This window comes from Uranotaenia lowii, chromosome 2 (assembly GCF_029784155.1).
Source record: "Uranotaenia lowii strain MFRU-FL chromosome 2, ASM2978415v1, whole genome shotgun sequence".
Lineage (NCBI taxonomy): Eukaryota > Metazoa > Arthropoda > Insecta > Diptera > Culicidae > Uranotaenia > Uranotaenia lowii.
The window spans coordinates 331,164,268-331,191,556 of record NC_073692.1 but is presented as its reverse complement, the minus strand read 5'-3'; the positions used below and the strand labels follow the sequence as shown (position 1 = coordinate 331,191,556).

Sequence of the window (27,289 nt, the reverse complement as noted above, 5' to 3'; positions counted from 1 at the left end):
TCCGAGTTTGAAATCAGGAATTCAAACTGGCTGACAACGGTTTAAAACTGACCAAAAAGTATTTTTTGAAATATAAACATTGACTTGCAATATTTTTTTTTTGTGTGAAGTGCATTAGGAAGTATTGCTCCGTTGAAACATCATCAGTTGAAACGCTTGTAAATCATCTGCAAAAGTTTTTGCAACGAAGAAAGCTTTACAAACTACCAGCAATTTTAAGAATAAAATTGATGAGGATAACATCCTACGAAAAACCCGGCATCCTTCAGCAAAAGTGGTGATTCGCTTACCTGAAAAGAAAAAGAAAAGAGAGAACATTAAAAATAATCCATTGAAAAACATAGAGAAAAACTTCGAGACATGAAACATACAAGCAAAATAACACGGTACCAGTACCATCATCAAAAGTGCGGGTTCGCTTTACTCAGTAAGCAACACCCCAAGTTGCATCGGACAAATTGCACAATCGCACAAAAAGTTGTACACCGTTTAAATCTTCCAACTCGCAAAGAATCTTAAGTTTTGCTTCCGGTTCTACTCTGCTTCCGGTTGCCGTTTTCTACTACCATTGAGCCCGGTAATCATTTCTCCAATTTTCAAAGTTTACCAGTAGGTACTTGTACGTTTCTTATCGAGAATTGGATAAAAATTCTGCTTAAAAATGTTTTCCAAAAAATTTCGCAAAAAAAAATTTTTTTCTCTATATGGAATTACCTTAGCTTTTTCAGACCAATCCAAACAGTTATGAGCTGTATGTTTAATGTAAGTAGAACGTTTTAGGATTAAATGACTAAAATTTAAAAGACTGTAATTGGAAGGAATTTTGGATAAAATCAGGTCAAGAAACTTTGCGGATCATTACATTTTAGAGCGAATCTTTAAAAAGCCGTGATGAATCTTTAGACGGTCAAGTAGGGTCTTTGTGACCAAAAAAAGTTCCGAAGAAAGTTTCAAGGGTCTCGAGGAAGATATTCAAAACCGAGAAGGTCTTTAAAGGCCTTTAGAGACCCGGTACGTTCATTAGAGCCGAAAAGTCTACAGGGCCCAGAAGGGGCTTTAAAACCGAAAAGTTTTTATGGCAAAGGCCATAGGAATCTAGATGAGGGTCTTGAGGTTCCCCAGGATTGCTTCTAAAGCCAAGGAGAGTCTTTAGGGCCCAAGGAGTTCTTAACTGCCGAGTAGGTTCTATAGAAAAGTGATTAAACCCGAGCAGAGTCTTTGGGATCGAGAAAGGTCTACGAGACAAAATAAGGTCTTCAGGAACTAGAGAGGTCTTCTAGTTTCAAAGATCGAGAAGGGTATTAGGAAGAGTGTTTAAAACAAAGACGAACGAAGAAAGGTATTAAAATCGAGGAGGGCCTTTAAAGGCCCATTAGGTTCATTAAAGCCGAAAAATCTACAGGGCCCAGAAAGTTCTTTAAAACCGAAAAGTCTTCATGGTAGAGGCGGGCTTTTAGAATCTAAGGAAGGGTCTTGAGGGTCCTGATGATAGTCTCTAAAGCCGAGGAGAGTCATTATGGCCCAGGGAGTTCTTAAAGGCCGAGCAGGTTGAAGAGTAGAAGAGTCTTTGAACCGAGTAGAGTCTTTGGGATCGAGAAAGGTCTAAGGGACACATTAAGGTCTTAAGAAACTAGAAAGGTCTTCTTGTGTCAAAGACCGAGTAGAGTATTAGGAAGAGTTTTAGAGCAAAGATGAACGAAGGAAGATATTTAAATCGAGGATGGACTTTAAAGGCCCGTTAGGTTCATTAGAGTCGAAAAATCTACAGGGCCCAGAAGGGTCTTTAAAACCGAAACGTTTTTATAGCAGAGGCGAGCTTTTAGAATCCTAATGAGGGTCTTGAGGTCCCGAGGATTGCTTCTAAAGCCGAGAGTCTTTAGAGCCCAGGGAGTTTTTAAATGCCGAGTAGGTTCTATAGGAAAGTCTTTGAACCCTAGTAGAGTCTTTGGGATCGAGAAAGGTCTAAGGGACACATTAAGGTCTTCAGGAACTAGAAAGGTCTTCTAGTTTCAAAGACCAAGAAGGGTATTACGAAGAGTTTTTAGAACAAAAACGAACGAAGGAATATATTCAAATCGAGGAGGCACTTTAAAGGCCCGTTAGGTTCATTAGAGGCGAGTTCATCTAAAGCCGAGAGTTTTTAGGACCCAGGGAGTTCTTAAATGCCTAGTAGGTTCGATAGAAAAGTCTTTGAACCCGAAAAGAGTCTTTGGGACCGAGAAAGGGCTAAGGGACAAAATAAGGTCTTCAGGAACTAGAAAGGTCTCTAGAAAGTTTCAAAGACCGAGAAGGGTTCTAGGACCAAGAAGGATCGTCAGAGCGGAGACGAGCTGAGTAGGATCGAGAATAGTTTTTGGAAACTTGAAGAGTCTATAAACCAAGGAGGTTAGGAGCGAGAAAGTCTTCAGACTTCAGATAAGTGAAATATTTCGAACCTAGGTTTTGAGGTCGAGGAGAGTTTTCAGGATAGGGAAAGATCTTTAGGATTTAAAGAGATTTTAGATATGGGACGTCTTTAGAACCGAGAAAAGTCTTTATGACCAAGCATGGTATAAAGGGCCAAGAAGGGTTTTCCGTAAAGCCGTGAAGTTTCAACAGCCGTGAAGAATTTGAAAATTTTGACCCCGAAGCAATTAAAAAAAAATCCTTCGAAAGAGTGAGTAGTTTTGGATTCACTCATGTTATGTTGCTTATTAGGCTTTCCAATCTAAATTTTTCTAGTTGGAAAATAATAGTAACGTGTTTTTAAATTTTAATAACAATCTGGCACAACAAGTAAAAAAAACATCGTAATTCAATACTAGGTGGATGAGTTGATTCTCATGAAAATATAAAAAAAAACACCTACAAATGAAAAATCTCATTTTCCACCGTTGCTCCGGAGCAACTTTCATCTCGACTAAACCGAGTGTAGGGCACTTCTAAAGCAGAGCAGAGAAAGGCAAAAACTGGTAGGTACTTTTCCATTCATACACGGTGCCATGAGAAAGCTCCGCGCTGCGCGTAGTCGAAACGTACCCCCCAAAAGTAAAACCAAAACTGAGGCGGGTGCAATTTTTGTTAATTTAATTTTCCGGTAGCTCGTGAGCGATATACAACACATATACTTCATGACGGTTTTTTTTTTAAATTTTTCCTTTCTCGGGTCGGACGTGAAAAACTTTAACACTCCCACTCACAGCCTTTGATGGCTGCAACTACACTCGGCCCGAGCATTATATTATGCCCTCTCATCAACCCCCGGCGGGTGGATCAACTACTGAGTATGAGGCCGAAAACATTCTAAATGCCTATACGACCGGGGTGTTTTTTTTAACTTCAACCCCCTTTGTGCCCGGAGACTTTTTTGAGGTTGACCATCAAAAAGGAAGGTTTTCGCATTTGAAATTCATGTTCGCTAGAAATGGGGAAATAATTTTCCCTCGGCAGCAGCAGCTTGTGTTTTGAAACAGAACTGGACCCGGGAAATAGGTCAGTCAGGCTTTTTAGCGGATCAAGTTGCCGACGAGCTGCTGCTGTAATTTTTCCTCACTTCGGTTCCATTTACGTCCCACACAAATTTAGTACGAACTCCGGCGAAACTCTAATCAAATTCCGGTCGGCAGCAGCGAGCGAGGATTCACAGCCGGAAACACGAATAATGAATGGGCAGCAGTTTGGTGCACCGTTCCGATGTGTGTGACTAGTGAGTGGTTACCGAGTGCTGCTATTCTAATCATTTTCTGCCTTCTCTGTCGTCACTCTACTAGCCAGTGGTTCTAACGGCTTTTCATGAACTTGTCCTGCTAATGTGTTATGTGTTTCTATTTTTCATGCCAAAGTTTTGGGCATCAAATCGTGAGCCGGGCTGTACCGTAGTCCGCCTTTTTGAATTACGGGCGGAGAATGTAGCTAAGGTAGTAGTAGTTGCGCTCTCAGGAATAGGAACTATTAAAAATGAATAATTTGTGCAATGCTTCTCCGGCAAGTAGGATCATGAAAGCTTAGTCCCGGATGGAACGTTTTTGGTGGAATGCAGTATTGCTTTCACTTAGGATTTATATATTTTCAACAGATTTGAATTTTGTATGAGAGTAAAATTTCAGATGACCCAACAATTTAAATGGGATTGGTCAGTAGCTTCACGATCTTAAATATTTATTTTCGAACTCAAATCCTTGGGGCCAGATATTTTTGTCTTACTGAAGTTAGAACCGTCAGGGACTGAAGGTTTCAAAGTTGGGCCACCTTAAGGTCTTATAACTTCCTTGCGGTCTCCATTTCACCTTAAGAACTGTATACCATTTTTCAGTTTATAAGCCTCCGCTATAAATAGATTACTTTAAAAAATTAAAGTCAACGTCTCAGGGGTGCTTCGATGACTTAAACAGCCCTGAGAATTTGTTAAGGGATTTAGGGATGAGTCATCCAAATAGATGAAAACCCCAGAAATCACGGGTCTTTTTACTGCCTTCTGATCTCCTCGCCGCCTTCAGGTCTTTATAACATTTTTAAAATGCACATACTTAGTTTGTTTGGAGCTTTCATAATTTAAAGGTCATTCTTTAGGCTAGGGTAGGGTATGTATGCCTCCGAAATGTTGCAAAGTGTGGCTAAACTGAGCGAATAACTCGAGTAAGAGAGCGTCAAGCGTTTTTGATGTGACGGGCCTCCCATGAAATACACCAGTCACATGAACATGGGTCTCATGGCGACGAACGTGTTAAAACTCTTTACTTCTAAAGTCAAACCATCTTTCCCACTGGAAGGCCAATTCTAAATAAATCATCAACAGCAGCCTTAAAAATTCGCACTTTCTACATCAATCTGTCTGTTCTCCAGAAGGCCGAATCTATACACTATCTGCGCTTACAAAGCCAATCCATCTTTTCCACTGGAAGACCAATTCAAAATAAACAATCAGCAGAAGCAGTCTTATAAATCTGAGCTTTCTTAGCCAATCCGTCTTTTTCCACCGGAAGGCCAAATCATAACAAACAATCAGCAGCAACAGCCTTATAACTTTTCGCTTCCTAAGCTTATCCGTCTTATCCACCGGAAGGCCAATTCAAAACAAACAATTGACAGCAGCCTTGAAAGTTAATACACAAATCTGCCTTTTTTCCAGAAGGCAGAAATCAATACACAATATGCGCTCACTAAGCCAATCCGACTTTTTCACCGGAATATCGATACAAAATAAACAATCAGCGGCAGCAGTCTTCAAAATCTGAGCTTTCTTAGATCCATCTTTTTCCACAGGAAGGCAAAATCATAACAAACTATCAGCACAGCAACAACAACCTTAAAAATCTTCGCTTTCTAAGCCAATCCGTCATTTCCACTGGAAGGCAAAGTCATAACAAACAATCAGCAGCAGCAGCCTTAAAACTCTTCGCTTCCAAAGCAAATCCGACTTTCCACCGGAAGGCCATTTTAGAATAAACAATAAACACAGTCTTAAAAATTTGCGCTCCAACACCAATCTGCCTTTTTTTTAGATGACCGAATCTATACACAATCTGCGCTTACCAAGCCAATCCGTCTTTTCCACATGAAGGCCGATTCAAAACAAATAACCAGCAACAGCAGCCTTTTAAATCTGCGATTTCTTATCCTATACGTTTTTTTTTCAACGGAAAGGCCAAATCATTACAAACAATCGGCAGCAGCAACAGTAACCTTAAAAATCAGCGCATCTTAATCCAATATGCATTTTCCACCGGAAGTCCGATTCAGAATATACTATTAACAGTAGCCTTGCATATTCGCCTTCTTACGCCAATCTGTCTTTTTATTCCAGAAGGTCTAATCAATATCTGCGCTTTCCAAGCCAATTCGTCTTTTTCACTGGAAGGTCGATTCAAAATGAACAATCTGCGACAGTAGCCTTAAAAATGTGCGCTTTCTTAGCCAATCCGTCTTTGTCCATCGGAAGGCAAAATCATAACAAACAGTCAGCACAGCAGCATAAACCATAAAAATCCTCGCTTCCAAAGCCAATCCGTCTTTTCCACCGAGAAGCTAATTCAGAATAAACAATTAACAGCAACCTTAAAAATTTGCGCTTCCTACGCCAATCTGTCTTTTTTTTCAGAGATCGAATCAATACACAATCTGCGCTTACTAAACCAATCCGTCTATTTCAGTCACTACGTCTCATTTACCGGAACCGGAATCATTTCCAAACAATCTGAGCATCAGCCTTGAAAATCTGTGCTTACCAACTAAAGGGTGATACGGTCAAAATTTGGTCAATATCAACTTGACGTATTTCTTTCAATTTTGCATTTAAAAAACCTGAACACCCCACATTTTGAAGGTGTGTGTGTGTAGAATGTTGCTCCTATTTTGATTTTGGAATTCACTCTTCAGTTGTCAAAATGCCGTCCAAGTCCAAGGAAGGTAAGCTGGTAAAATCGCTAAAAATTGCCAAATCAACCGTTACAAATGCAATTACAGTGTTTGGGGAACGTTTGTCGACAGCCAAGAAGTCTGGATCGGGGGGAAATCGAAAACCGGAAGCCGTTGAGACGACAAAGAGAGTTGCCGGTAGTTTCAAGCGAAACCCTAACCTTTCTCTCCGAGATGCCGCAAATAAGCTGGGTGTATCGTCTACAACCGTGCATCGAACCAAAAAACGAGCCGGATTATCAACTTACAAGAAGGTAGTGACTCCAAATCGCGATGATAAACAAAATACGACGGCCAAAGCGCGATCCCGGAGGCTGTACACGACGATGCTGACGAAGTTTGACTGCGTTGTAATGGACCACGAAACCTACATCAAAGTCGACTACAAGCATCTTCCGGGACAGGAGTTTTATACGGCAAAAGGAAGAGGAAAGGTAGCAGATATTTTCAAGCACATGAAACTGTCAAAGTTCGCGAAGAAATATCTGGTTTGGCAAGCCATCTGTACCTGTGGCTTGAAAAGCAGCAATTTCATAGCTTCCGGGACTTCAACCAAGAAATTTACGTGAAAGAGATTTGGCATCTTGCCATTACGGTAAAAAGGCCATGGAGTGGTACGCCGCCAACAACGTGCAGGTGGTTCCCAAGGACAAGAACCCTCCCGACACGCCAGAGCTCCGCCCAATTGAGAAATGCTGGGCTATTGTCAAGCGGAACCTAAAGAAGACCAAAAAACTGCTAAGGACGAGCAGCAGTTCAAGGCAAACTGGCTTTCTGCGGCGAAGAAGGTGGACAAGGTGGCTGTACAAAATCTGATGGCAGGGGTTAAGAGTAAGGCCCGGCAATTCGGATTTGGAAAAGCGGGAGCCTAACTGAATATTTTTCCTGAATTTTATACTAATTAAACTTGAAAAAAAAATTAATTTGATTTTTTAAATAAAAGATTTCACCGATTTACACGCGTTTTCCCTTGACCAAATTTTGACCGTATCACCCTTTACTCTCTTTCGAAATCGATTCGTACCTAAAAATATGAGCAGACTTGAGAAGAATTAAACAAATTGTCACCCTTTACACCTCTTGATATGAATTGGCGTTTATTATGAATCTTAATTACAAATTCTTCTAAACACGTCTGTAGCTTACAAGTTTATACCAAATTTTCAATTAATTAGAATAAATTGGACAGAAGGATAATAGCAACAAACTTGAATAGCATCTACATTGAACAACATTTGAATTTCGGAAAGGTTTATCTAATTTTTCAATAAAATACCCTAAACTTCATTCCATTCCCCCTACAGAATATTGTTAGTGTTTTTTAGTAACACTGTCCCCCGATATAATCAGAGAATGTTGGTGTTGTTCCAGTCAACAGTCGTTGAAATTAAGCTGAAAAGTTGGTTCTGAGATTTTCTGTTTCACAGTAAATTTTGCCTCGGAACTCATTGATACTTTCGCTATCAAAATTACCTACACCCGGAATCGGAGCCCATATTTATAGTGGCCGCAAAAGTCGAGCGAGCATTATTGGAAGATAGATGATGATGAAGCTACTGCGGAAACCCCCGGCCAAAAGTTTTCTCATTAATAAAATATGTTACTTGGAATGAAAAAGATGGAAGGTAGATAGAAAAAAAAACGTTCTGCCGGGGCCATTTTGGATAGATTTGGCAAAATAGGTTTTTGTTTGAGCTATTTTTCCGTTCCATGTGGCACAACAAACTCATAATTGGCGTAAAGTTGGAGCAATACACTTCGAGCGGAAGATGTTTTGATGATCGACTGTTTGTGTTGATTCGTTTGTTGAAAGATTGAAGACTTGTAAATTCAATAATTCGTTCTCATGTTTCAAGCTTTTCTGACTAATTTGTTTGGAAACCAACATGGCGACCGTGAAAAAAGAAAACAAAAGACTAATTTAATCATCAGAAGTAACTGTATCCATGAAGCGATCAACGAACAAAAAACGTAAATGTCAGCTTACTGGCGGAAAGCTATATGGAGGTACAATACACGATAAAGACATCTACTTGGCCCTTGGTGCGAAAACGAAAGCCTTAAAATGAAATCCAAAACTTGGTAAGACCAAAAACTGTGTTACGTCAACCGTATACACCCGACACAATATCACAAACACCTCCGTTTTTTCGGCCGCTCTTCCCGGTTGACCTCGAAAAGCCTTCGGTGATATGGCAGACAACTTCAAGGCATGGACGAACTCACAAGTCCCGCTTTGCCGGCTCGTTCGATTTGGCTGTAACGAAAAAAAAAACCAGAAAGATTTTGTGCAGACCACATCGACTAGTAGCGACAAGGGTTAACGCTTTCGGGTGCCGCTAAACCAAATCCGATGGCTAGTGGTTTTTTCAGTGATGGAAAAAGGTTGACCATCAACAACGTCTACCCGTCACACAACAGCAACACCAACAACTCTGCCACCAGTTCGTCTATACACACAAAAGGTTGTCACCGATTAGCCATAAATCATCAGAACGTTTTTGGATTTGGACCGGAGAAGAAAAACGTGAACGCGTGAAAATGACAGCTTTATAGAACCCCCCGACCAAACATGGACCTACACAGCCATCGCTGCTGATTTGTGTCAACAAAGATGGCGGCGGCAACGGGGGGGAAGGGAAAGCTGAGTAAACACCCGCGATTGTCAACTGCTAATGGTCAGCGCGTTTACAAACAATAATGGAAATTTGAGGCAGTGTGTCGCCTGAGCGATAAAAGTGCTGCCTGCGTATCTAAACAGAGAGCGAAAAATACCGTAAGGCCTAATTACTGGATAGGTATTTTGAACAGCCTACACGAATTAAGTTCAAATATCATTCAAGAGAGCTCCGAAAATAAAAATTCTTAAAAAAATAGTTATTTAGTAGTGACACCTTTGGAAAGTTTTATCTCAGTTTTATATAAAATCCGGAAAATATCCAGAACCTACTCGAATGTTAGACGTAAAGCGATTTCGAAATATGTCGGTTGCTTCAATTTTTCAAGGGTAATCTCCGAACGGTGATCTGGAATTCCTCCGCTGCTAGTGAACCGGATAACGAACGGCTTCATCGCTAATCGAACTAGTGGCGATTAATGCAAGAATTTAATAAACGCGCCAGTCATCGTTCGTTCCCCGGCCTAACTTAATCTTCAGTTCACCGATCAAAGAGACGTAAAAGAGGTGTTCTAGATAGATGTGAATTTATTGCAAGATTCGTTCTGGAACTGACCCCTCTCGGAATATCGCGTGTGGTCACTATACTTAGTCAGTCGCTATCCGTATGACTGGACCCGGCACACTCTCTAGTACAGCTGTCTTTCTTGTCAAGTCATCGAGAGCGATCTCACACGAATCGCACGGCGCGAATCCACTCGATGGACGATTGTTGCGGTTTCGAAGTTGACATTTGATTGAGGGATTATTTTAAGTCCGGCACTGGACTGGGAGATGGGGAAAACGGTGCGGTGAGATGTAACCTTCAAATTTATTTTCCAAAGGCATCGACTTGGAAGTCGAGTGAACAGAACTGATTTTTTACCTTGACAGATCATGTCAGTTCACGCTGATAGGCAGAGTTAACTGCGTCATATTCATATATCTATACGAAATCCTAGAGTTTAAGCTTTTATCCATCTGAAGCAATGAAATTGTGAATAAAAATGTTCGTTACGAAAGTTGCAAGAGTTGCAAGACATTAAACTTCGACTAAATGATTTCTAAAAACCAAACAAAGGACCTTGATTCTGAAACGGTCCGAAAGTACTGGTTTATCTCATTTCTACAGCAAAATTCCACTATTCAAAATGAGCAAAATAGAATTATAAATCATTTTGGCAACACTGTAGATTTTATTTAAAATTCAGTGTGAAAACAGCTTTATTGTAGTTTTCGACCATTAACTATACAAATGTTAAGAAGCTTCAGAAACTGTAGCATTATAATTAATTCGAGTGTCTTTTTTTTGTTTTGCGCGTGTAGTCCGACCATCTGAGTCGAACACCTACCAAAGAATGAGTGTTTAGAATTTAGAGTGTAAATGTCGAACGCACACATGGGATGAAAAATGAAAACAAGAATCAACAAAACAAAACAACATCAGCGAAAGGAAACAAATTAAGCGCCAGCATTCGCCATTGCAACTTATGACCCGAATCGTTCCCCTCCTGAGAAAATACGCCATAGCTGTTGAAAGGATGGAACAAAGCTTTTTTTTTCTTTCGATACAATTCTCAACTAATTTTTTTTAATGAAACGCCAACAACAAACTGGGTTCTTCCGTACGACATTTTGAGTAGGTTCCGTTGAGCGTGTCTGATTATGTTAACATTTGTAAGGTTTCTTCATCAATTGTCAAACGCCAATGGACAACATTCGTACTCGAAGAGCTGTTCAGCGCTACGTGGCTTTGACGGTATTGATTGACGAGCTACCACAGAACAAGATAAGCAAAGTGAACGGCTGGGATCACTGGAACTCTAGGAAGACTAACATCGACAAGGAGATGGCAGCGTTGAGGATAACAAGATTGAAGAAACGGTTAGCTCTCGTCTGGGTCACACAAACCCCATCTGGTAAAAATAGGTTTTGACGTGAAAGAAGGTGGTTATTTCAAGGATCTATCGGTTTTGAAAATTGATCCCAAAGACCAGGCCGTGACTACTTAAAATCGTATGCCATGGTTACGATACCCTCTAGGTATCATCGCTATTTTGGAATACCCCAGAAATGTGAGACGGAAACACTGTGAAAAGTAATCAGGAGTTTTGTTCTCCAGGAAACAATCCTACCAACCCTGAAGACATAATCAATGAGGAGCTGGAACAGTTTAATCTACAGCCCAGAAGCAAATCCTGAATCAGAAGCAGGATCAGAATCAAACTCACGATCTGAACCAGAAATTAAATCAAAATCTAGATCAAAGTTAGGATAAAAGATCATAATAAGGATCTTTAGGATTAATTAATAGGAGTTAGCATTAGTATCTGGATCAAGATCAGAATCAGAACCACAATCTGGTTCTGGATCGAAATCAAGTTGGGAATTAGAAATAAGACCAGGATCTGGATCTGGTTTAGAATCTTGATCAGATTTAGGTTCAGGTTCTGAATAAGGTCTAAGACTCTAAGATCATTATAAAGGTTAGTATCCACAACAGATACAGGATCTGCATAAGGATATGCTTCAGGGGCAGAATAAAGATTTGAAATAGAATTAATTCTAGTATTTTGATCCCCAATCAGGAGAGCATATCAAAATAACTACTCAAACCCATCTCAATGCGATATTATTATTTAATTCGGATATAGCATTGATACCAAAATCTTCGTTATTGTTGTTTCGAAAAAAAAAAATATCTCATCAGAAACAAACAATTATTTTTCATCAATTTTGCCTCAATTTGCCCGCTTCGAAAGCTTTTATTGGCATTCTGAAGGTTCCATTCCAATGCATCAGGTATGGTTCCGTGGTAGTATGTGCGTCTCTCAACCGGCAGGTCGAGGTTCGAATCTCCTGGCTGTACCCAAACTTTTCAAGAAGTTGGCAATGAAAGTTGAATGCAAGGCATGGGACAAAACAACCTTGCATTACACGAGTCCAAAGCAAAAATATTACATGAAGCTCATGAGAGCATATCAAAATTACTAGTCAACCCCACCTCAATGAGATAAATATATATCTTATTCAGATAAAAATAAAAATCTTCGCTATCGTCGTTTGGAAAAAAATATACCTCATTTGATACAAACAGTTATTTTTGTCAGAACCAATGAACAAATTTTTTGTTTTGGATTAAATTTCCTTTAAAACATCCAATGATTGATAAAATTGTGCCGGAAAAATATCAATAGCGTGGAGGATTTTAGGCAATCTGGACTAGAAAGTGGAATCTGGATGCAGTTGAAACCCTGTATTGCATGATGAATAAATACATTTGAAAAATATAATTTTTATAGTTATTTTTCGAAGAAAACTTTTATTGGCTTTTTTAGTTGATACTTTTCGGTGAATTTGAAATCAAATAAAAACAATTCTTTTTACGTTTCGGCCTACTACCTTCAGCCATCCTCAGAAAACTATATTATAAACAAAAAACTTAAATTAATACAAAAAATTCTTCACAATATTCCATCACAATTTCACTGCACTTTTGCACTTACGATTTGTTTCGCCGCGTGCTTCCTGAACGGCTGTCTTACTTGATTTAAGTCCGGTTTTGAATCGCTTCTAGCAGCTGGCGTCTATCATTCCCGGTGTCGTCGTGATGTTGGTTGTTGTCGTCGTGTTCGGTGACGTCGTTTTTGAATCCGTCGTTTTAGTTGCGAATTGTGGCGTCTCTCTTAGTTTTTTAATAATAGAGCTATATATTTTAGAAATTTCAATCGAATCTTGCTTGATGTTTACTGTTCTTCCTTTTTTGAGTTTTATGTGTAGTGTTTCAGCTGTTTTTCGTTTTCCTTCTTGGTTTACTCTTCCTAAAATATATGCTTTGTCGAAGTTAAACTTATGGTTCTGTTCTATGGCATGTTGTGTCAATCCTGTGGCTCTGGTGTTTTGTTTGAGACTCGTTTTATGATTTTTAATCCTTTTTTCCAGAGTTTGAGATGTTTGTCCACAGTATTCTTTCCCGCATTCACAAGGAATTGAATATACCACATTTGTCTGTTTTAATTTTGGAATTTGGTCTTTCGTTTTTGTGAATAAACAGGTTTTAATTTTGTTGATTGGTCTCGAGGATGCAATTATGCCATGATTTTTTAGCACTCTACTAACTTTTTCGCTCAATCCAGGAATGTATGTTAGTGAGACGTATTTTCCTAGATTTTCCGTAGTGCTGTTGCTTAGCGAGTTGTAAATAGCATCTACCCTCTTTTTTAAAATATATTTGATAAATTCATCTGGGTAATTATTTAAATGAAGTATTTTTCTAAAAATCATAAAACGAGTCTCAAACAAAACACCAGAGCCACAGGATTGACACAACATGCCATAGAACAGAACCATAAGTTTAACTTCGACAAAGCATATATTTTAGAAAGAGTAAACCAAGAAGGAAAACGAAAAACAGCTGAAACACTACACATAAAACTCAAAAAAGGAAGAACAGTAAACATCAAGCAAGATTCGATTGAAATTTCTAAAATATATAGCTCTATTATTAAAAAACTAAGAGAGACGCCACAATTCGCAACTAAAACGACGGATTCAAAAACGACGTCACCGAACACGACGACAACAACCAACATCACGACGACACCGGGAATGATAGACGCCAGCTGCTAGAAGCGTTTCAAAACCGGACTTAAATCAAGTAAGACAGCCGTTCAGGAAGCACGCGGCGAAACAAATCGTAAGTGCAAAAGTGCAGTGAAATTGTGATGGAACATTGTGAAGAATTTTTTGTATTAATTTAAGTTTTTTGTTTATAATATAGTTTTCTGAGGATGGCTGAAGGTAGTAGGCCGAAACGTAAAAAGAATTGTTTTTATTTGATTTCAAATTCACCGAAAAGTATCAACTAAAAAAGCCAATAAGAATCAGCGGTGATCAAAGCTCGTTAACAAGAAAACTTTTATACTACCACAATATTTTTGTAGAAACGAAAAAAAATAGATCAAAGAGTTAATGGTTTCAAATTAAAATCAAAATAACTTGGAAATAAAAGGAACTTTTGTGGCATCAAACCAAAATGCTATAGATTCAAGGGATTTGAGATTTCGAATTCAAGTACCTATCTGCGATTATGAAACAAAGAACATTTTTTGAACAATTTTTCCTAGCTAAGGAAAATGTATTGAAAGGTTTTTTTTGTCCTAAAATCAGTTTGTTTTGTGGCACTTTCCTTTAAAACTCGATCTTTCTGGATATCGTGCAGAATCTTGATCAGGTTTAGGTTCAGATTCTTAATAAGGCTCAAGATCATGATAACGATCAGTATCAACATCAGCGTCATGATCTGAATAAGGATAAGAGTGAGGGTCATAATAATGATCAGGTTTCAGATCACAACTAGGATCAGATTTGCTCTCTGGATCAGTATCTGGATAAGGATCAATTTCAGAAACAATATCAGGGCTAGAATAAGAATCAGGGTCAGAATCTGGATCAAACTCGGAGTCTAGATCAGGATTTTTATAAGGATTAAGATTAAAATTAGGGTCAGCATCATGATCAGAATTTGAAACTGGATTTAGATCGATCTGGTTTTGGGTCAGGGTAAGGATCAAGAGTAGAATAAAAATCAAGATCTAGGTCACGTGAAGACCGAGATCAGGATCTGGACGATGGTTAGGATCTAGTTCTGAATAAGGATTAAAATCAGAGTCACAATCAGTATTCGAGTCAGGATAATGTTTAGTGTATGGATCTGGATCAGCACTAGGATCGGGGTTTATATTTGAAAAATCTCTCATGGAAATTTAAGTGAGACGCGTTAAGTAATCTGTGAGAGCTTAAATAATGCAAAGCCAAAAAATCAAAGTTACGTAGAAGTGATGTATCTAAAGTCTCAAAAAATCAAGACACATCAAGTTTCTATAGCTAATAATAAGCTAGTTGTTCTAACGGTACTAAAAAGTTTGAAGAAAAAATAACATTTCAGTAAAAAGTTATGGAAGTGCAAATTTGAAGACGTACATACGGTCAATTAAAAGAGTAACTATAGACTGTTCCAGAAATTATAAACACACTTTCAAAATAACAATTAAATATTGTTTAATTAAATTATTTGTGTCCTACCCAACACTGTACTCTTATTTGATGAAAATCTGTTATCATGAGCCAGACTTCGCACTTTTCCTCGAAAATTACTCATAAGCTTCTGCACATTTGCATTACCCACCATTTTCACCACTTTTGTCCAATTCTTTTTCTTTGCTTTGGTAGAAGCCCAAGAAGCATCGATTGGCCGTGCTTTGGGGCAATTTGGCGGATTCATGTTTTTTTGGCACAAAGCAGACGTTTAGCTTTTGTACCACCAGTGTGTCTTTGGCGTAATGACATGATGCCAAATCTGGCCAAAATATGACGGGTCCGTCATGCTGCTTGATCATCGGCAATAAACGTTTCTGGATACATTCCTTGATATAAAGGGTGTCCACGATGTAATTGCCACACACGAGTTTTCATCCAATTGCCATAAAAATTTTCAGGGATTGAAAAATAACTATTAAACTTCATTGTACCATTTTACTCGTATTTTATTTACAGTGCATACGCAAATGCCCGCACCTTGGCCTTAACTCAGACCATGGAATTCTGCACAACCTGTGAATCAACCGTTTTTTGCATGTAGACCCATACTTTCTTCAGTTCCTCGACTCTCTTCACAACCTTAGGTCGTTTAAGAAGGTGCTGATTCATAGTCGCCCAGTACTTCTCGGTGGGGAGAAGCTCCGGAGTGTTGAACATTTTCGGCACGAAATTGAACTTATTGTCCGCATACCACTTCAGCACGTCCTTGGAGTAGTGGCATGAGGCCAAATCCGGCCAGAAGATTGTTGGGACGTTGTGGGCCTTTAGGAGAGGAAGCAGCCGCTTCTAAAGGCACTATTTCATGTACACCTGACTGTTCGTCGTGTCCTGGGTCACGAAAGGTGCCTTGCCAAACCAGGAATTTATTCGAAAATTTGGACATCTTTTGAGTGCGGACATTCTCCACAACGCTGAACTTATCTTGGCAGTGAAAAACAGGTTGCCGGGCATCTCTTTGAAGTCGGCCTTCACATATGTTTCGTCGTCCATGATGCAGCATTCAACTTTCGTCATCATGTTGAGGTACAACTTCCTGGCACGGGTTTTGGCGATTTTTTTCTGCTTCTCGTCGCGATTTGGTGTTGTACGGAATACTTTTCTTTCACTTCTGGGCTTCCGATCGTTGGTCAATCGTTTCTCGAACCGCTCAATCACTCGCGACACCGTGGAATTCGCGATTCCCAACGTTTTAGCGATGGAACGAAGCGAGAGATCCTTGTTCTCGTGATGAATGCGCAGGATTTTATCACGCATGAGCTGTTCGTTCGACTCGCTTTCCGTGAGTTTTGATCACATGACTTAAAAACTTGCAGGATGTAAACAATGCACTATGAACTAAAACTATCCAAATTTTCATCAAATTCTACCCCACACCTTCATCTTCTTGCCAAATTTTTCGGTGAAAATGGCCATCTCCCATATCGTTTTCCTTGCGTACAGTGCAGTATTGTGGCCCAGGAAGGGTTTTTATAATCCAATTTCACATAAGTTTCATCGTCCATGATAGTGCACTCTGAACTCTTGCAAAATATTGAATAATACAGTTTCTAGGCTCTTGGTTTGGCAAAAGCGGCTTGATTTGGGTTCTTTTAGTTTTTTTTCTGCTTCCGGTACGTCTTGAGCCCAAGTCGCTTTTTAGTAGGCAGCACGTTAGACGTCGAGGTCGCGACTTTTCTCGCCACATCCCGAACGAAAGCTGACGGTTTGTATTTGCAGGCATCCCTGACATTTTTGACGATAGCAGAACTTACAGGACCAGATTTTCATCAGCGATTCATCATCAAATGTACAATACTCATGTTTTTAATAGCTGTCCGTACCGCTCAGACGCTCACATCCTCTTCTTTGGCCAATTTCCTCAATGAGATTCCACTCACAGTAGACCACTTGTGCACAATACTTTTTCTCTTCTCCGGAGTGAGACCACGCATTTTGAAATATAATCACAAACTAAACGATTTTTTGATGTTATCACGTACTGAAATGTGTAAACAAAAGGATGCAGCCAGTAGAATTCGAAAAAAGATTCGATTCAAAATGACCGTTAACATTAGGTGTGCTTATAATTTCTGCAACAGCCTATACAACCACAAATCAGACTCTACTTTAATAATGAACTTCTTTGGAGGTGGAATTATCGGTATAAGATTCGATGCCGGACCGGCATTAACAAGCTTTACAAAAAATTGGCTTTGTACTCCCAGCGCAACCGCATTGCATATTTCTGAAACAAACCAAATAAAACAAATCCAATATCCCATCACAAGACAGCAGGATGGAAACAGATTTTTTTGGCAATCGGCGATGGCAGAAGAACTATGACAATAAACTTTTGTTTGCTAACCGACTCAGATAGTGCACTGGGTAAGATATCGGACTGGCAAGCCGAAATTAAATGTTGCAGTGAGATCGATTCTCACGATATTTTTATTTTTGGGATGAAAATCTCATTTTTTTTGTTTCGCTTGAATGTAGGTTCATTGCTTTTCATGCTTTTCCAATCATATCATCTTTGGTACAGTACATTTTTCAGCGCATTTTCGGACAAAGATTTGCTAAATAGGCATTGGATTTTCGCAACCTCTTCTATGGGTGAATATACTGCGAGAACTTATTTAAAACTTATTTCCATATGAGTTCCAACATAACAATATTTAAGATCCCTTACTTCCGAGTGGAATGACTTTTTCTAATGAGTTATTTACAAACGATTCAACATTCATGCCTTACTTGCCAAATAATCACGCGAATTTACCAATGATATGGAATATACCTGCAAAGAAAAAAGAAAAAAAGAACAATTAGAACAATAATGACTGAATTTAGTTATGTAAATATAAATAAAAGAGAAACATACAGATATACAAAGCAAAGGTTCCAATTAGGTTTGAGAATCTTTCTCCAGTTGAAGGGTAGAGTTCACATTTCAGAAATTGTAAATCATGCCTATAGGGGTCTACCAAAATAAGATTTCATCGACACTAATTAAAACGGTAAAGTTGCGAGTTTTTCAGTCAAAGATTTATCACCTACACCTATTCGCATCAATAGCCTCCTTTTGTATCAAACACTTAAAAGCACCCAACCTTTGGCGAAATTTATCGCCCTCTACTCTCTTCAAGGGAGGGAACAGGAAGGGCTCTAGAATCTTTTAACCAGTGGTGGGTGCTAGTGTTCCTCTTATTTATATGTAACCATTTGTCATCATTAAAGGATAATTAATCGTGTCTACTGAATTCGCTACCAATACTCTTCGGGTACCCGGACCCCTTCCGCGAATGACAACATTCACTTTGACCCACATTTCGGGAGACATTTTAATCCCGATAGCCAGGAGGTAAACTAGTACAACCCGAATCGTTCCCCGGGATGATGTTAACTCATTTTCCAACAAGCCTCCACCCTCACCAATCTGATATGGACGTTCCCTACATGGTGTGAACGTATATGTTAGTAAGAGCTACTGGGAGTCGTCCGTCTCGTAGGTAAAATGTATATTTTCAAATCGGGGTGTGATAATTTCCGTTCTTATCAGGAGCAATTCGCTGTCACCCAGGCTTTAAGCCTCGAAGTGCTCTCTCGTTGCTGTTGTTGCTATTTTTTAGTCGTTGAAGCCGCCACCGAGGGAAAAAAACTTGTTAAACACCGTTCGAATTGTGTTTCCTCGGCAATGATGATGGCTACTAACTACTTTGTTCATACTTTTCGTAGGTGTGCTCTGAGCTGAGCTGAGCTGAGGGTGCCGAGGTGAGTCTTGTTAAACAACACTTAAAATGTTGTACTATGGGTTTTTATCAATTTCGAGCGTTCCTTGCTTGGTTTCAATATCTTTTTCGGCTGGGCATCGTCATTCGTTTGGAGGGAGACAATGCTGATTTTGGTCTATATTGCCCGGCAATCGGAGCTCGGAGCAAAGCTTATCGGCGTTCGGTCAGAAGGTGCTTTTCGAATTATGGTCGCTGATGAAGCGCGGTTGATAATGGTGACCAATTGATAGGCCGTTCTTTACAGGAAACCATCGGGGACTGAGTAAAATTTATGCTTTACTGGCTTATGGAACAAGCTTGGTTGTTGTATCTGAAATCTCTAAGAGAATATTTGTGGCACCGTCAGGTGCCCCGAGGAAGGCAAGTAATTGGCAATAAATTTCACATTTATTAGTCCGTTGATATCACCGCAATATTTTTCTTCCGGTCACTACCTAGGAACGTGGTTCCTAAGAGATTTGATTGCTATTACACTTGCACTCAAATTAATTTTTGAGAAATCAAGCTTACAGCAACGGTTCCATAATGCTGCCACGAAGATGCTCTAAGTACAAAGTAGCTTACAGTAGGCACCACCAACGTATATAATTTTAACGGTCGCCATTGAAGAGCAAAATTCACAGATTCCGATACCTGCAATTACAATACATATTTAAAGATCAAGTAATGGCACATTTGCGTAAGCTTAAACTGGGGTGACTTCTAATCATAATCTCTTAAAATTTTCAAGACCGACTGATGCCTTTATTTCGGAAGAAATTGTTCTCTTATAAAATATAATAATACGAAAAAAAAACGAAAATATGTTCGATTTTGACGAACTACCCCATATCAAAATCATTGTGACTAAGATTTGTTTAAATTTAGACTTTTCCCAATTGGGTTCAAAATAGAAAAAAACGACGCCAAACGCCACCCAGAACGTAAGCCAAGAAGCGTAATACAAATAACACTAAAAACCTCCACATTCGTTTAGAGCGGCAATAAAATCCGATAATGAAACGCTAATTTATGTAACAAACCGAGCCGAGGAAATCTCCGAGTGAGTTATTTCTGTTGAAGATTTGGAAAAAGCTTTTCCTTCCCCCGTTCTTTCTTCGCCTTCTTCTGTTGTTACTAGTGCGTTGATTTCGCTCTTAAAGCCGGAAGGAAAAACCAAAAATCGACAATTTTCAAATCACTATTCCCCGTACCTTACGTCTATTGGCACTACGCAAGAGGTGAACTTACTGGCACACGGTCGTGTTCTATTTTTTATTCTCCGTGGACTAGACCATACAGACATTGTAAGTGATTGGAGCGTATCGGCATCGGGCACACATTTCCCAATCCCCATTCACATCTGTTCAGTATATCTCGAGAGGGAGGAGCTGTTCCTTTAGCAGCCGTGTAAACGGTGTTGAGATCCATGCCAGTTGAACCAGTGATTTCAACAACAGTCCACCCATTACTTTCAACCATTCTTTGAACTCTTCGGGTCTTGAGCGAAGGAGACCGAAGTCGTCACCCTACTATCTATCTTCTAGCCGTTGGCCCCTGCATATTCTAGGCGGCATTGGGTGGTGCGAATTTTAAAATTTCTTCAAAATATCGTTGTAGAACTTATAACGTGAAATAATGAATCCCTCATAGAAATTTCACTTATGATACCAAATAACAGTAGAATGCCATAAACAGGGAATAAAGAGCCAGTATTTGCAGTGTTCAGCACAATTTGTACGTGCACTCAAAGGTTAAGTTGTAAAAATCAATCTATGTTATCTGTGGCCGGAGTAGGTACTCCATTAGACTAAGTCGATTTGAGGTCATTTTTTAATTTCTGAAACCCTTGAGTTCAAATAGCTACGTTTCAGTTAAAAAATAATCAATAATTTTTTTTAAGAGTTTCTTAGTTATTTTTACATGAGTAAGTCTTAACTTTTAGGTTTATAAGGGAAAATAAAACATTTAGCTCTGGAAAATAAGCATCATTTTTATTCCTTCCATGAAGCTGAGTCTGCTAATGGTTTTTTCTCATAAATTCTATCGAGGCATGACATGACTACTTTTCAAGTAATACTTCGCTATGCATCAGCAGTGATGTCAGTTGTATTGATTGTTTTTCAATGCCAAAAATCCCATTCAAATATCTGTAACAGGGACGCTCAAGGTTGCCAAGAAATATTCTGCATTAAAAAAAAAATCTGACTTTCTGTGTTTCTACCGCAAAATTCTGTGTTATTTTTCTGTGATGGAAATAGCACGACTTTCTTTGAAAAGTCATGAAAGGTTGAGTGTTTTTTACATTTTACTTGAGAAAAATCAATACACGGAGAAAAAAACGACAGTTATTTCAGCTGTTTATATCAATTATCAAAGTGTAGTTGATTTTTTCGAATCCAATTATAAATAAAATAAATCACTTATGTATTGCTGATTTATCTTATGTAATCAACTATAAATGTTATATATTCAACTATAATCGTATGATTGATTCAACTATGAATATGACAGATTCAACTACAATTGTAACGAATAAAAAAACAATTTTTCGCGCAAGGCCAGCCATAGCAGACAAGTAAAGGAAAGCAAAAGCTTCGAAATCAACGGGGTGATTATTAATTGTGATTTCCGAATTTCAGGATGTGACAAAAATCACTCGGGCAGAACCGAAACGATGGATTTTTCATCGGCATGCTGCTGAAATAATCATCAACAAACTGTTCGTATTGCTTGATGGAAGCGGCTACCAAAACATTTAAAAATGTGAGAAAGTGGAAATGAGATTAAATAATTTTTTTAAAATTATGTGATAAAATAAAATATTTATTCTGGAAAAAAATGAAGTAGCGTTGAATATACAAGGCGAATCTACAATACAAATAGTTGGCCTCATGAAATCGATCATAAAAATAGAATTGAACTTATCATATCTATAGCTGAATCAATTATATCTTTATGTTCGGATGTACTATACTTATTGTTGAAGATCAATCATACGATTATAGTTGAATCTATTATATTTATTGTTGAATGCATAAAATCAATCATACACATATAGTTGAATGTGTTATATTTATTATTGAACATACAAAAATAAACAGATAATCAATTATATATATAAGCTTAATATTTATAGTTGGAGAGAATCAATCAAAAATATGGTTGAATATAAGTAGATTATTGATTTTTACACGGATTTCGCGAATTAACACGGTTTCTGAGAGAAAATATAAGAATCCTTTTCAAAGGAAAACACTTACAATTTTTTTGAAGTTGGGAAAATCTTAGCTCTGAGACTAAGAACGTGATACATGAGAACTGAGACCCAGGTCTCAGGTCTTAGGTCTCAGGTCTCGTGTCTCAGATCTCAGGGCTCATATTTCAGGTCTCAAGTCTCAGGTCTCAGGTCTCAGATCTAAGGTCTTAGGGCTTAGGTGTCATGTCTTAAGTCTCAACTCTCAGGTCTCAGGTGTCTAGTTTTAAGTCTCAGATATCATACCTACAACAATACCTCGATACAGTAGTGAACTGGTGTGCAGTCAACCTTCTAGTTTTGAGTGTTGCTAAGTGTTGTATCATAACATTTGGACGCAGGAAACAACCTTTCGCGCACGATTATAATATTCTGGGCGAACAATTGCATCGTGTAGACCAAATTAAAGATCTTGGTGTTATTCTAGACAGTCATATGACTTTCAAGCACCACTACTCTGCAACTATCGAGAAAGCTAACCGGATGCTGGGATTTATCTTACGTTTGAGCAAAGAATTCACTGATCCTGTCTGCCTGCGAGCTCTATACTGCTGTTTGGTTCGTTCAACATTAGAATCTGCAAGCCTAGTGTGGTGGCCATTTGAAGCTGTGTGGATTGCGAAGATTCGTACGATATGCTCTTCGGGAATTGCCTTGGGAGAACCCTCTTAACCTGCCACCGTATGCTCAGCGTTGTGCCCTACTGGGACTTCACACACTCTCGGATCGTCATGCCATCGGCCAGTCACTGTTCGTGGCGAAGGTTTTACGAAATGAAATCGATTGTTCATGGCTTCTTTCTCGATGTAATATCTATGCCCCTGAAAGAGCTCTGCGAAATCGTGACTGGCTTTCACTAGAATCAAGAAGCACTCGGTATGGTAGTAACGACCCTTTACGTTCCGCAAAAATAAGCTTTCTACGTTTTTATACGCTTTTTGACTTCAATGTATGTACAACAACCTTTAAACGACGGATTGAATCTTATTTAAGTGACGAATTGAGAAATAATAATTAGAAACATCATCGTTCGTGCAATGTAACTTTTATGTAACCTTAAATTAAGACAACTATGTCAGATGGTTTATAAAACAATAAAACAACAATAAAACAATCATGTCTCAACTGTCAGGTCTCAAGTCTCAGATACCAGTTCGCAGATCTCAGATCTCTCAGGCCTCAGATCAGGTCTCTGCCCTTGTGGTTTAGGGCACGTCACCATTCCTCATAAGACGACCAAGCTACGGTTTGGATTTACGGTTTGTTTTCGTAGCTTCTGTTTTACCGTAGAACCGCGTTTACCGTCTGCCATTCGAACGCTCCCACGGAGGATCTCTTGTCATTTTGCTTTTTGCAAGGGCTCACCTTTTTCAAGTTTTCAGGTCGTGAATCATCTGGCGATAATCATTCTCTCTTTAAGCTGTAAGAGTGCTTTGGACTCTGAACTTACTTTCCAGCGTTTGGACGATCCGGTTTGAGCGACTTATAACAGTATTCGCCATTTGCCATGCTAGTTTCTCACTTCAAACACTGAGACAGGACTGTATGACTCTGTGAAAGACTCATAGCCTTAAAAAAATGTCCTTGGCCACCACATGAATGTTAGGGTTGCTGGAGATCAAGCTATTCATAGACTCCGTTTCCATCATAACGGCCTTTATGATCTTTGGCACGGAACGTTCCTTATAAGCTCATCGAACTCTTTTCTTACTCCCTTATTGAAGTCTACGAAGTCTGTGCTTTAGAACTAAACCTCGGTACAAGCATATTTACTTCTTCTAGTTTTATTTTTGACAACATGTTTGATCCTACGATTCGCTAGGGAAGTACACTGTCGACTGCGTCAGTGCCTGCTTTAGCACAGTAAGGACTCCAATAGTACAGAGTTCGTCTTAGCGCCCCAAAAAAAAAAACTGTTTTGGACTGACATATTTTCAACCGCAATATTTTCGCAGTTACTTTACTGGACGTAAATTGACAGTTTGCACAGGAGACTTTCTTTCCAGCCAATTCTCTATCTCCTCCGGTGTGCCCCAAGGTAGTCACCTAGGACCGATTATCTTCTTAATCTATTTTAACGATGCTGATGATCTTAAACTATTCTACACCATAGACGGTCAGGACAACATCGATTTCCTGCAAAACCAGTTCAATCTTTTCGCACAGTGGTGCGACATCAACTGGCTGCCTCTGAATCGCAGTAAATGTACAGTCATCAGTTCCTCACGAAGACAACAGCTTTTTTTGCGAGGACTACTTCTTAGGAGATGAGTCAATTCAAAACACATACGAACTACGTCGTCGATAAAGCTTCTAGAAGTCTTGGATTTTTATTTCAAGTGCCCAAGGACTTCAATGACGTGTACTGCTTGAAAAGCCTGTATTGTAGCATAGTTCTATCCAGCGGCGCTTTTTGCGTAATGCCCTCAGACACCTAAACTGGTAAGACCCGTTTCACCTGCCAAGCTACGAACATCGATGTCGTCTCAAAGACATGGATACTGTTTAAGCCCGAAGAAATGCAACACGAGCCTTTTTCGTCGCCGATCTACTGACATCGCGAATCGATAGTTCTACGCTACAGGGAGCTATTCCTCTTAATGTGAGGCCCCATTGACTGAGAAACCAGAACCTACAACTGTATGTTCTCATTCGATTGAACAACTACGGAGTCAATAGGGCTTTCATCGGTGTTATGAAAACTTTCAACTGCTTTTCCGAGCTCTTCGAATTTGACGTATCGAGGGATATTTTCCGAAGAAAAGTTATAAGTATATTGAGGAATCGTTAGTTAGATGTAACTTTTGTGTAATTTTAATCTTAAGTCATCATTTGGACCTATACTTGGTCTGTTGATTGAATAAACAAATAAACTTTAAAAAAAACTTAAACTTCCCTAACCAAGGTCTAATGTATGGATCGTTTCCACGTCCTCATGAGAGAGACACACCATGCCAAAATCTACATAGGGAATGATGGTGCATGTATTTAGTTACGTCTTACGATATGGACCCTTGGTAGTATTGTTGATCTGCGCTCCCACAGCGAAAATAAGATTGTATGGTCTTTGTTATTGTACTATTCGCCTTAAAAAAGAGTGCCCATTATGTCGCAGAAGATGCCCGATTTGCCTCACACTATGACCGATTTTGATAAACTGCATTTATCAGCGTACTAATATTTCGTTATCCACTGGTACTGAAATTTCACGGTAACAATCTGCTTGTCATTGTTTCAACAGGGAATGTCCTTCTGTTTAAGAGTTCTGTAGATGTAGGTATGGATTACGGAATTGTCGACTGGCGTACTCGTATCGTCCTTTTTGTCATACAATTTGCAGAGATTCCTTCTACTGTTTCTTCATGATCTCCACCCGTCATCCACTTTCAGTCTTCAGCTCGACATTTCAGGACACCAAAATCCGATAAACAATTCTCCCGGAATTTTTATGCCTGAAAGTGGTCTACTGGTCTACTGTATAATTTTTCCCTGACTTTCAAGCATCTCGAAAGATCGTAAAAGACACTTGTTGTTTCGACGCCATCGACGCAGAAAACCAGGTCGGACCAGACTTTTCTAAATATAGCATTGGATATCCGGGAAATCCCTGATAAATCAGTTCAATAATAAAAGTTAAGGTCAAAGTCAAATGATCAAGTGACTCATTCAACCTGTTAACATTTTCTGTGAGTTATTTAGTCCTCGATCACGGTGAATATAATAGCTTGACAGCTGATGAGCATTGTTGACAATTAAAAGCAATTTATCTCATAAGTATTGTATAAAATTGTATAAATCAATTCCAACTTATTATTGAACTGCATCAATAAATTGCTCAAGTTGCATTTTTGATCGTTGATAAATACAGTGGCAGCAGTGAGTGAGGTTGATAAGACTCGCCCGACTCAGGGCAATACCCTACGGGCTCTCCAGACGTTTGCCTACTCGAGAGAGCGATCGGGTTCAAGAAATAATCTTCTCTACCACCCTATCCAACTACATACATGTACCGGTATGCAGGGTTAAACTCTGCTCACGGATTGCGAGGTACTGGGATCCAGAAAAGAACGATAATGAATGTGAAATATTTATAGCAATGGTACATACTAATTGCCCGAGCGAATCGCCCGACTCTGCTGCTTTGCAGCAAAATAACAAACGAATCCACTGTTGTAGTTAGTCGGGGAAGTTTTCTTTTTAGTTTCGCTGTTCTCTGTATTGGACGAGATATATTGGATGCGTTTGCTCTTTGCTCCATAAGTTGAACTTGCTGGAATCAGAGTAGAAGGCTTCATAAAGGTGTTGGTTACTTGGCGGTGTTTTGTAGGACGTCGATTTCCATAAACCGGTTGAAAGAATCTAGAACCTTTAATTCACTAGTAAGAGTTTCAAACAATTTTTGTACCCCTCGTTTACAGACCTTCTTCTGAATGACGGATGTGTAGCTACTCCAGTTTATAACTACTACAAGCATCAATTTCTCTTCGCGAAACGGGTGGTTACAATAGCAAATAATAATAACTGCCCGGGTGGAATGAAAGAATGACCTTGCACGGTGCATTTGTTTACGTGCCCCGGCGAAGCTGCTCCAAACCCTTCTGTTGATTGAAGTTGATGATAATTTGTAACCGTTCATAAACTGACGCTCGCGAAAGGAAAAATTGTACCCGGTGACGATGACAGGCTTTTGCCTGGTACCAGGTGGCAGTTTCTGGTTGATATCTAGCCGACTGTTGTGATTTCTGTGTTATTAAAGTAGAAATTGCGTCAATTTTTAAGTAATTACTAACTTTCGCTGATTACAGGAAATGCTACCAATTAGTGTCGCATACCTATACATCAATCAATGTAAAGTAAGTTGGAAATCGGATTTTTGTTTAAATGTATCAAAATTGAAAAATTATGATTTATCAAAGTTAAAATTCAACTTGAAGCTTTCTTTTCAATGGTGCAATAGAACCAAGAACATGACACTTTCCCCCTGAATTCAACGAATACCTGTAGAATACTATCCAAACAAAACAACAAATACTGTTGCCATTGAGTAAATTTCCTACGAAACAAATCGCGGGCTGAATACAAATTTTCCATTCCGGCTCAACGTGACCCAAATAAAAAGAGCGAAGTAGAAATAAAACA

General features: G+C 39.1%; 1 protein-coding gene across 8 annotated transcripts in view; it reads right to left on the bottom strand.

Moving 5' to 3' along the window:
* LOC129744574 (heterogeneous nuclear ribonucleoprotein L) overlaps positions 1-27,289 on the bottom strand; it is a 528,701-nt gene that overhangs the window by 469,858 nt on the left and 31,554 nt on the right. For 7 of the 8 annotated variants that reach the window (XM_055737162.1, XM_055737163.1, XM_055737161.1 and 4 more), the window contains one exon: positions 17,904-17,921. The exons of the other annotated variant lie outside the window; for it this stretch is intronic. In XM_055737162.1, coding sequence (XP_055593137.1) covers positions 17,904-17,921 — 18 coding nt within the window. The remainder of the gene's footprint in view (positions 1-17,903; positions 17,922-27,289) is intronic. 8 annotated transcript variants of the gene reach the window in all.